The 11,727-nt window shown below is 53.3% G+C and overlaps 1 protein-coding gene across 1 annotated transcript in view; it reads right to left on the bottom strand.

Moving 5' to 3' along the window:
* Positions 1 to 3,906: 3,906 nt before the first annotated feature.
* Positions 3,907 to 11,727, bottom strand: part of PLXNA4 (plexin A4) — a 409,078-nt gene continuing 401,257 nt past the window's right edge. The window contains exon 32 of the mRNA XM_081800079.1: positions 3,907 to 10,981. Within this exon, the coding sequence (XP_081656205.1) occupies positions 10,886 to 10,981 (96 nt within the window). The 3' untranslated portion in view covers positions 3,907 to 10,885. The remainder of the gene's footprint in view (positions 10,982 to 11,727) is intronic.

The raw sequence follows: 11,727 nt of genomic DNA, 5'->3' as shown, positions 1-11,727 counted from the left end.
GCAAGAAGGGCCCCTCTCCGGTTGGGGGGCATGAGTTCCTCCCCTGCCTGCATTTCAGAGGGGGGTCAGGCCTTTCTTAGCATCAGGCAGCAGTAAGTGCATCTATGTGTGGACGGGCCTTTCTAGGCCTCGTGAGACATTGCTGTTTGTCCTAAGGGGGGCTGCCATCTTGAGTAGGACTTGTGTTGAGAACATGGTCTGTGCCCCTAGTAAGGACGAGTTCTCTGCTTTCGTGGAAGTTGACCATTGATCAAAATCCAAGTATATAGAAAGCTATAGGTTATGTTTTAAAACAACCTTGGCTTGGGGGCACCTGGGTGGCTCAGTTGGTTAAGTGCCCAACTCTTGATTTTGGCTCAGGTCATGATCCTCAGGGTCGTGAGATTGAGCCTCATGTCAGGCTCTGCACTGGGCGTGGGGCCTGCTTGAGATTCTCTCTCTCCCTCTGCATCCCCCCACCCTGCCCCGGTCGAACACGCTCTCTCTGTGTCTCTAAAATAAACAAACAAACATACCAATAAAATGACCTTGCTGGATTCACCCCTAGAAAGCAAATATAGCTGCTTCTTCGGGCAGCGTGGAGTGTGAGTGCCGCGATGTCCACCTGAGGCTGGAAACCCCTGACCACTGCAGGCGTCTGGGTGAACAGCAGACAGAAAACTTCCAGCACAGAGCTGGCTAAAGTATGTCATTCCTGATCCTCTTCCTCTTCCTCATTTCTCCCTCCCGATAGCCTCTCTCTCCTCCACTTCCTTTTTTCCCCCGGTTCTCTATAAGATTTGTTTCTTCTTTTTTTGGAGTCTTCCCCCTTCTTCCCCAATCTGTCCAAAATCCAGCTCAGGAAAATCAGGAACTTCCACAAAATGAGTCACATTGACTGTAAATAGCTAATAATGTCTTAAAAAAAAAAAAAAGACTTAGGTCAAAAGAATAATTCTCTGTGGGTGGAAGGTGAGATTTCCTCTATCAGCTATCAACTAAGGGGCTACCTAGTGGTCAGGTTAAATTTCTAATACCCGGTAGCAATTGGGATAGTCCCCACCTCAATGACTTAAAACAGCAAAGACTTAGTTTCCACTCAATGCTACGTGACTAGCAGGGTCATCTAGTGTCTCTGCTCTGCGTTGACATTGTCCTCACTGTCCAGTGCTCATATGCCATCGGCAAGTGGCTTGGCTGGCCTGGCTTTATTGGGGTGGGAAGCCGTTGTGCTCGTTCAGGGAGGGAAGGTGCTTATTGTTGACCGGTGACGCAATCCACCAGCGATCCCGGCGCGCGGCCCATCCTCATAAACCTGCCCCTGCTGCGGCACGTGCCCCCTGCAGCCCCGCAGGCTTGGGGGCAGCGTTCAAGGTGGCAATTCTGTTAAAAGAAAAGCAGGACAGGTTTGGAGCAAGGGATTGGTGTGGAAGTGACCTGCCCCTGCCTCCACTCATTCTGCTCGGCCAGGGGTGCTCTGCCAACCCTGGGAGAGGTTCTGACCACGAGGCCCGGCTCCCTTCACCTGTAAAAGAGAGCCACTGGCTGCAAGCCCAGCCATTCGTTTCCTAGAGATAAATATTCATGGCGGGGGTGTGGCCTGATATGGAAAATAACGGAGGCATGTTAGTGGGGTGGGGAGATGAGCCAGGGACCACCTTTGTGGTCAGTTGCTTTCTCCCAGTCCTGCTGCCCACATTCCTCCCGCCACCCATTCATCATTTACTGAACACTCGCTCTGTGCTGGACACTTGCTAAGCTTGGGTAACATAAATTCAGCTGATACGGTCTCTGCCTTCAACAATCTCGCAGTCTAACAATCAAAATATATTCATGTCCCTTTTCATAAGATGCTAGATATTTACTTTTTGGCAGTGAATAAATAAGGCATCTGTTACAGAATGAATTGTGTCCTTCCCCCCCCCCGCCCAAATTCAGTGCTAACCCTCAATGTGACTGAATTTAGGGAGAGGGCCTTCAGGGAGGTAATTAAGGTTAAATGAGGCCCTAAGAGTGGGGCCCTAACCTGATAGGACTTACAAGAAGAGCCAGCAGAGAGCTCTCTGCGTGCGCGCCCAGAGGAAAGACCATGCGAGGACCCAGAAGGTAGTTCTGTGCAAGCCTGAAAGAGAGCTCCCACCAGAAACCAATCCTGGCACCTTGATCTTGGGCTTCCAGCCTTCAGAACCGCGAGAAAACAAATGTCTATTATGTAAGCCCCCCAGTCCGGTATTCTGTTACGGCGGCCTGAGCCGACTAATACGGCATCCATTCTAAACTTGTGACTGTGGCCCTGGGCCGGATCCACTCTTTCGTCTGTACGATATCATTTTTATGACTAATGATGACACCAAATGCACGTGTGACCCTTTGTGGTGCTCAGGATCTTCTCACTTTTGTTCTCTAAGTCAGCCTTCTGCACGATCTCCTGGGCTTCATAGAGCAGTTAGAAGTGTCTTCAGATCATGGAGAAGGAAACCAAATCCCAGAGAAGCAGTCGGCTCCAGGTCGTGGTGGCTGGACGTGCTGAAGCATGACATCATGCAGGTGAAGGAGTCAGTGGGCGTGGCAGGAACTGGATCATGTGTGGAATCTGATTTGAACTTTCGGACTGAGACCATCATCCCTACCACGGCCTGCCTCGTTATTTAGGCAAAGAGAGAAATATCCTTTCCCTGTCAGTTGGAACTACTGAAAAAAAAACACCATCAGTCTGATCTCAGTCCATGAGTTTGTGCTGGGTCATGAGGTCGCCAATTCCCACCTTCCCTCCTAGGTGTCATCTGTTCCCTCGTTGTCCCCAGGTTGAAGAGCTCCCTGGTCACTGGCTGTAGGAGGGAGCGTCGCTGGGGAGGCGTGCTTGCCCCTCATTTCAGGAGGGCTCTCCTTTGGAAGGTGCGGGGCAAGCCAGGACTCACGGACTTCGCACCAAGTCACCTCCTGCCCTTTCTCTCTGGCCCCCAGAGGTCCCATCTTGGTGACACCCCGGGAGCTCTGCTTTGGAGGCTGGAGGAGCCTGAGGGCTGGGGGTCGGGGGAGGCAGGGAGGTGGGGAGGACAGGATTTGCTGTTGTCGGCCCGGGGTCTGTCTCCCTTCTCCCCACCCCGTCTCCTAACCCCTCTTCCTCACTTACTCTCCCCGCTTCACTGTTTCTGTCTCTCCGTCCTCATCCAGCTTCCTTCCTGTTCTCTTCTCATGGATTTCACTTTGAATTATAAGGCCGTCGGAGACATGGAGCTCAACCTTCTCTGGCTGCTGCCTTGAGCTCAGAGAGACAAAAGGATCTGTCCTAGGGCAGCCAGGTGAACGCAGAGGACGCAGAGTTCCTGGGCTCCCCTGCCCCCTCACGCTACCCCCTGGAGGCCAGCGTGGACCACAGACGGACGCAGGTGGCAGGTGGACAGCCGTCCCTGCTCCCCACTTCCACTGCCACCCTTCCCGCTCTCTTTCTCTCCCTATCCTGCTTCTACACCGGAGGTGCAATTGGGTTCAAGATTTCCACCCTCTATCCAAATGCTGGAGGTGGGAGAGACTGATGAAATCACTTACACTAAGGCTTAGCTTGCCAAGAAGACTTAGAGCAGGGACGGCAACTCATGTCCTCTCCGGCACCAGCTCTGGCGGGCTCGAAGTGTGCGCCTGGAGGGCCGTATTGAGAAGGATTCAGAGGTTGATCCGGCTTCATGGGGGAGTGATGACTGATGACTGGCTGGTAGCGTGCGTTATCACCTCCAGAGAGGTCTGCTTGGTAAGGGTCTGCAGACAGAGCCCTAAGTCAAAGAGTGTACCTCTGGTGGTTGAGTTTAGATACCATGGAGCTGGAGAGAGAAGCTGACTCATCTGTGCGCCGTGGAGGCCTACTTACGGCCAACCTTCCCCTCTCCCCGCTTCTAGCCAGACACACGAAGAAAGACCCAAATCCCAAACTGCATTTTTATTATTTTTTAATAAACTTTATTCTATATTACAAATAGGTTTTTTTTTTTGTTCTGAACTGCAAAATAGGAATGCCTTATATTTACATACACAGGTATACAATTAATTATAACAAAGGTACAGAAGCTTGCCTTTACCAAGTTACAACTGGGCTCCAATTTAAATAGCATAGGTTTCCTTTTTAAAAACTTTATTTTTTTAAATCTTTTTTTTTAATCTTACTAGGATACTCTTTTTTAAAAATCAAAACCAGAAGACCCTCTTCCTCTACTAGATTCCATCCACCTTTGAGGCTTATTATAACACTGTTGTCTAAAGATATGTTTTGCTTTGTTCTAACAAAGGGCCAGTGTTCAAGGTGGGAGCTTTATGGAAACAGAGGTGGGGTGGGGCTGGAAAGGGGTGACCAGAGCAGGAGAGACCTGCCCTACCTCCTTCAACGGCCTCTCGCCGAGACTCAAAGGCCTCCGCCTGTTCCTCAAACCACCCGCTCATCCTTCCCTGTTTCTCCTCTTCCCTCCAGCATCGGACTTGACTCTGGGTTGTGAGACCAGGCCAGACTCTGCTCCACCTACGCCTCCGCTCACTGAGCCGTTCTCTGTTGCTGGTACCCTGGAGTTGCTGGTTACTATGGTAACTGGGCAGGACCCTGCTGGAAGAGATGGGCTGGTCCTTACCAGCTCAGGTGGGGAGGAGGCCAGCTGCACCCAATCCTTCCTGTCCATGTCAGGGCCTGGGGGTTATGTTCTTGTTCAGCATCGCCATCGCATGACTAAGCAAGGACCTCAGGCCTCAGGGACACCAGACCCAGGCAGGGAGTGATGGCGGGGGGAGGGTCATCTACTCTAAAACACAAAGTCATTGGTTTCCAAATGGAAACAAGATTCTTTGAGGTAAACTAGCTTTTCTTTTTAAAGAACAGAAGGTTTAACGAGCCAACAGCTGGGGAGAACATCAGGGAAGGGAGGAGGAAGGAGAGCACACGAGACGCGTATCGCGTCTTGGTCATGGGCCTGAACCGCATCCACTAGTCCTATCTGGTAAGCGGTCGTGCTTGGTTAAGTGTCCTTTGCACTCCTCTTTAACTGTATCCTCTGTTTTGAATTCCACTCTTGGAAGGGAGCCCTTCCAAAATGTGCTTGAGTCATAAGATCAAAGATACTAACAAAAGAAGTTCTAATTCCAGTTAAAAAGAAATGGTCGAAGATGAGCTGCATAGAACGTGTCTATTTGCGATGAGCGTTTGCACTCTCAGGGGAGGGGCCTTGGTCCCTCCATGACCAATCCTGAACTGGGCATCCCTACGGTTTGAAGGAAGCTGATGGGGATGGCAGGGGGGCTCAGCAACACCAGGGGCAGCCCAGAGAGCCAAGATTGGACAAAGCGAAAAGAGGTGAGGAGAAAGGAAAGTGGGGCACACCGGACAGAGGGCATACGGCCCCCCTCCCACCTCACTATCTCTGCCAATGAGGACAGAAACCTCTTTTCATTTATTAGGGATCTTGTTTTGTTTAGCTTTGCTTAGCTGGGTTAGTCACCAGTCTACTCACGGAATTTAATTGGGACTCTAATGAGTATGTATCACTTTTACAACCAAAAAATCCTGTATATTTTATAAAGTTGGATAACTTCCCCTAATTAAAAAAAAGTTTTTTTTTCAGGGAGCAAAGACTTGTAGTTTAAAAAAAAAGGGGGTCTCTCTTGAAAGTCTGAAACTTTTACTATAGAGATTCCTTTGTGAACGGGAGGAATGTTTTCTCTGTTTTCCAGCGGAGGGCTTTGCGGCTCTCGGAGCACCGTGAGAGCAGAGGCTCATGGTTTCCCAGCCTCCCCCTGGAGCTGCCTCTCCGCGTCACCTGTGGCTGTACCCCAGCTTCCCCGCTCTGTAAGGGCTCTCGTTGGCCACACCTGTGGGAGGAGAGGGCCAGCATCGCAGGCTCTAGCCATCCCAGGTGCCCGGGAAGCACCAAGAATATTAGCAGCCATGGAGGCTGCTTCCCCAGGCATGTCCACACCTGGGGAATATCCTGACCCACTTTTGAGCCCCCCTCCTCAGCCCCAAGGCTCTCCTCAGCCCTCGCAAGTCACAGGTGAAGAGTTTTGTTTCTTCCTTCCAGCAGTTTGGACTTGACACCCACACCTGGGCTCCCTCCTTAATCTCCAACGCTTAACATATACAAACAAAAAATAACCTCAGACTCCAAGTAAACAGTCCACATACAGGTTAAAGAAAAAGGGATGGGCTGCGGGGTCAGGGGCCCTCAGTCACCTGTCCTGAATGCTGACAGGAGGCGTGGGGGGCTGACAGGAGGTCCTTGGTGTGAACTAGGAGCAAGAGGAAAGGCCGGGGAGCCAGGATCGGCCTGGGGCAGGGTCTTCTCCTGGGGACTCTGGTACCTGGAGGTTATTCATGCCTAGAAATGCCTCTCGGAGGCCTTTCAGACCCATGCTGGGACCACTTGTTGGGGCGGTCCATTCCTGGAAGGGCCACGAAAGGGGTGTCTATGGGCCTCCGGCCTGCAGAACCTCCCTGCCTCTTCCCCTCCCTCCTTGCTCTCTCAGAGGTGGGGAAGTTTGTTCTTAAGAATAATTAACTTTAACCTTCACTAGGTTAAGTATTTGACTTCACATCCTGTGAAGCCAAAGGAAGTGTCCCCTAATTCCTGAGAAAGGAGACAGATGGAAAACAGGGCTTCCCCTGTTAGGTCAAAGTGCATGGCTGTTGAGGGTGCTGGAAACATCAGCAGGACTTGCCTCTCGGAGTGGAGGTTGTTTTGGGAAATCGTTGCTTGTGGCTCTTCTGATGGGGGATCCCCAGGGCCCAGGTGGGACTGGGGACCCCCAATCACTCAGGGAGGCAGTGCCGGGCTGGTGACAGGGGCCTAGAGCTGCCCCGGGGTGGGGCTGGGCTGTGAGGTCTGCGGCTCCGCGTGCAGCTGTGGGCGAGGGGGACGAGGGGGCACATTCGCCTCTGCGGGGGAGGGACACTCTCAGAAGCCAGACATGCAAGGGGAACACGAGCACAAGGACCTCGGGTGGGGGGAGAGGGAGTGCTGGGGCAGTACCTCCACATTAGCCTCGGGCTGGGGGGTGAGACCCGGGCCCGAGTGGACCAGGTCAGCGACCTTACCGATCAGCGACTCCCGCTTCTGCCTGGCACAGTCCTGGATAGTCTGCTTCACTCTGGGATTGTCGAAAAGGACTTCTCTCTCGGACCATAGCCCTGCTCAAGCACCTCGGGCCTGACTCCTCGGCCCACGGGCTCACAAGACGGAGGCTCTCGGGCTGACTCCGGGTGTTCATGTTGCTGTGGGATGCGACCCTACCTTGGCCTGTGGACGCTCAGGCAGTCCTCTGCCCCCAAATTAAAACCACATTGAAAGAAGGCAAGAAAAAGTATTTTCCTGAGGGATTAACTGACACAGTAGCCAACTTCACTTAGTGGTACTATTTACTGTTACCAAGAAATGTCGGGGTCTCTACTTACGTGGAAGGACAAAGAATGGCAAAGCCCACATGTGGGGAGACTTGTGCCCCCTGAGAGCAATGACCTGCCTGCAGCCATCTGTCTCAGCTTCTATCCATCGGTCCTTTTAAATTCAGGACCCCATAAAGCTCCCTGCCTCCCACCACCCCAGCTTCAGCCCATCTCTCTCCTACATTCAAAATCCCCATCTAACCTAGGTCAGTTATTCTGTGTGATCCACTGGCGCCATTTTGACCCTGATGGTCTCAAGGGCTGGAGGGTGCAGGAGGCGGTTGAAGGGGGAGGTGAGAGGAGATGGGCCTTTTCTCTCTTCCTCTCTGTCCGGGACTCAAGAAGTTAGATAAAGATTCCACCTTAAACAGAGTTATGATCCTGCAAATTCACTGCCACGGGGGAGGGAGGCCTTGAGGGGACCTCCCTTCCACAGGACCAGTTTGCCCAGCTCCCTTCTCTGCTGTGTGCTGGCCCCCGTGCCCGCACTCCTGGGGCAGCTTTCGGGGTCTCTGGCCTGTCAGTAGGAGATCGTGGACCCCAAGGGGAGTTTTGGAAAGAACGTGGGGAGCCAAGGACAGCTTTTTGAAAATGCTGCCTTGTCTTTACTTTGAATCACACGTGCACCACGAATCCAAATGGAAAAAAATGGAAAACGAATGGAGAAAGGAAAGAGAATTTTTGTGGGGCAAGATGGGTTGCAGCTCTGGGTGATTGTGTCCTGTTTCTCGAGCCCAAGCAGGCCGCAGAGACTTCGGCAAACAAAACACCAGCAGCGACCCCCCTCCCAGCAATTAAAGTAAAATCTGCCCCAACCCCCTTCTGAACCAGGAGAAAGGAGAACCAGGAGACTGTCCTCTCCTCTTTCTTCCTGACATTGAGGTTTCTCTGAGGTGTCTGAGAAGTTTCTCTTACGACAAAACGGGGCAGGGGCGGGGTGGGGGGGAAGTTCTGTACCGACAAAGGAACAATAACAATAATAATAATAATCCGGTAAAAAATAAAAGCTTCAGCAGAACCATAACAGTCTTCTTTTCTGCCTGTTCATTTTTTCTCTCTGTGCAAAACTTAAAAAATAAACCAAACACACTCGCTCACACATGCGCTCACACACACACTCAGCTTCCACTCAGTGAATCTGTGTTAAATATGTTTGTGTCTCTCTCCTCCCCACCCCCTCACGTGTGCAAATACATCTTGGCGGCTGCAGTGCCTCCTCCGCCCGCCCCCCCCTCGTGCTTCCTCTCTGGCCAGGGCCTGTGGCTTCTCGGGAGGAAATTAAAGGGTCAAGGGTAGAAAGCCCAAGCTTCTTCACCTGGCACTTCATTTGCCAAAACCTTTGGTTATTTTTCCCCCTCAATGGGTGTCTTTTCCCCATTCTCCTCTTTCTGTGGTTAGGCTACTGGTGTTTTGTCCCCATCTGTCCTCTCCTTGATGTCACATGCTGCCCTGCTGTGGGTCACCTCCACCCAGCCTCCAGTCAAGTCCCGGCCTCCCGTGGGCACTGAGCAGCCTGGTTTCCTGCCGACAGGTGACTCTCCTTCTCCACCCCCAGCACTCAGCGCCGAAAGCTAGTGTTGAAATGTTCTCAAGCTACAGAATGAATGAGCAAGGGTGGCGTAAGGGAATCACTTCAGGGTCCCCTCCACAGCACCAGAAATCCTTTTGAGCTCTCTGCCTGCTCCTGGGGTGCACATACACACACACACACACCTACCCAAAGGGGCCAGAGTTCTTAAAAGTACAGGGTGCTCCATGGACTTTGCTGGAAATGGAGTGGTTCCTTCCCCTTTCCCATTGGGGCTCACTTTGAGTGGATGACAGCGATGGATATCTGATGTTCAGGGAGTGAAGGCAAGACTGGAACCCTCACTCTCAGCCACACCTTACATGATGCTTCTCCTTGTCCCCCAGAGTGGTGTACAATTAGCCACCAGGGCTGCTAGGAGAGAATCTGGCTTAGGGTGGGAAACTGGGCCAGATGGCAACTAAGGGCCCTTCAAGATTCAGGTTTCCATGACCCTCCATTAGACCGTCTCTTACCACAGCCCCTGCTCACCCATGTCTGAGCGTACATTTGCCTGACGGGCTGAAATGGGAGATCCAGAGATGGAAGGACAGGTGGAGAAACAGATGCCAGGGCCGAGGTCCGTTGTATGTCTCTTCTGTCGTTGTTGGCCAGGTCCTTCAGCTTGAGTCCTTGGTCCCTCCCGGATGTGGCGAGCTGGTGGCTAGGTGTGCCTGGCATTTGGGTTTGTCTCCCGTGAGGCTGTGCTTAAGCGTGGTTCTCTCCGTGATGACTGGGGAGGAGGTGAGGAAGGGCAGGGACTAAAGAGACAGCGGATGGTGAAGGCGCCCTTGCCAAGGAGGTCTGGACAAAGTCATCTGCATAGCAATGGCACCAGGCTCTGCAGGGGGACAGGGGCTCAGCTCTCTGCCCCAGCCTTCTATAGAGTTCTCAGGAAGGGTGGTGGGGACGGAGCCAAGAAAGGTGGCTGGAGGTAGAATCTCCTGGATGTACTCTGCATTTTACATTGACCCTTGATGAGCGCCGACCAAGGAGGCTGCAGGTGCTTTCCCTAGACAGCATCGACCATCTGGCAATGGATGAGGCCCGTGACGTGCTTCATTTGCGTGCGGGGGGTGAATGGAAAACAACAAATTCTGCTTCCAGGGTAGATGTGACTCTCTTTCCCTTTCTCCCCCTCCACGTGACGTTTCTGCTGCTCTGAGCCAGACTCGAAGGTTAGGAGGGTCTCCGCGGTGGCATGTAACTGCTGATTCTCCTGTCTGGCTTTCCATAGGCAGGGGAGGGGACGAGGCAGGCAGGTCCCTAGGAGCACTTGGAAGGGCTCCAAGAAGACCGCAAGGGGACAAGGTGGCCTCTGGAGGCCAACCCAACAGGTGAGAGGCGGCTCGAAAGTCACCTCCCAACTCGTTCCCCCTCCCAACCCCCAGTCCTCCATGCGCAGGAGCTGTGGCCTTTCTTCTCAGAGCTGCAATGGGCCCACACCCTGGCGAACCCCCTGGAGGTGGATACGCGGGAAGGGAGAGAGCCAGGTGGTGTCTTCCCGGTGAAGATAATACTGAGCTCATTGCCTCTTCCCTAGACCAAGGCTCGGCCTGGTGTGGAAGGTGGAGTAGCGGCATGGGGGTGTCCTCTCTCCGGGGCTCCTCCTCCATCCGATGTGGTCAGCCTGCGGCCAGCCGGGAAAGAGAGCCCCGCTGATATCTTCTGGCCGGGTCCCCGCGTGAGCCTGGCCATCCTGGACGAACTGAGGGGCGGTGGCCTGGTTCCATCGTGTTGGCAGAGCCACAGAGAGAGAAGGGACGCAGGGAGGAGGGAGAGACAGAAAGAGGCGGAGAGAGAGACAGCGCTGCTCAGGGGATGCTGCTGACGCCAGTCGGAACTTGCACTTGGTAAAGATGATAATCTAGACTGAGGCACGGCTTGGTGTGTCCCTCCCCCCAGGGGCCCTGGAAGGACGGTTCTCAGCTGTCTAAGCTCATGAGGGTTATGACTTGTTCTAGTTTGTAGGCCAGTTTCTGCTTTCCGCACTGGTCGTCATGGTCCAGAGGTCCGAGGATCTGTTGAAGGGCCGAGAACAGGGAGGTTACTAGTCTGTGCATACAGGTCTGTGTTCTTAGGGCGTGCACAGGGCGAGAGGCGTGCACAGGGCGAGAGGCGCACACGAGGTCGCTGGGTCCGCAGGCAGCCTGGCTAACGGGGATGGAGGGGGGCGGGGGCGCGCGGGTGTGGGTACCCCTGGGTCGATGCGCACGGGGGTCGGCACATACATCAGCGTGTCTGTGTGCACTCCGCTGCCCACGTTCACCCTGCAGGTGAACACAGCCCCACCCCCGTGTGAAGCGTGGCGCCCGGGGTCTCTGGGGAATGTGGTCTCACAGATATTAAGAAATCCCACCCCTCCTTCCTACAAAGGAATATCTTCCTCCATGAGCTCCCCAAGGCCCCAGAGCCCACATTTAGAAAGTCACTTGGCTTCACTTGTGTGTTAACAGACAAATATCCCTCCCAGAGTTCATTCTCATGCTTTCCCGGTCATCAGCACCAAATGATCGTGTCTGCCAAAGCCCTGTCTGAGATCAGATGGTTGGGGGAGGACAATGACAGTGAGGACGTGAGGGAGAAAGTGTTAGAATTTGACGCAGACTCAGGCGATGTGGGACTGAATAACAGACCTACCAGTTTCTAGCGAGGTGATCTGGGGCAAAACATGTCACCTCTCTGAACCCTCACTGCCTCAGCTGTAAAACGGGGGAACTCCCGGTCCCTGTGTCCCTGGGCCGCTCCAGTGGAGAGGGCACAGTCC

Source organism: Leptonychotes weddellii, chromosome 12 (genome assembly GCF_054177405.1).
Source record: "Leptonychotes weddellii isolate Sample4059 chromosome 12, ASM5417740v2, whole genome shotgun sequence".
Lineage (NCBI taxonomy): Eukaryota > Metazoa > Chordata > Mammalia > Carnivora > Phocidae > Leptonychotes > Leptonychotes weddellii.
This window is presented reverse-complemented; position numbering and strand designations above follow the sequence as displayed.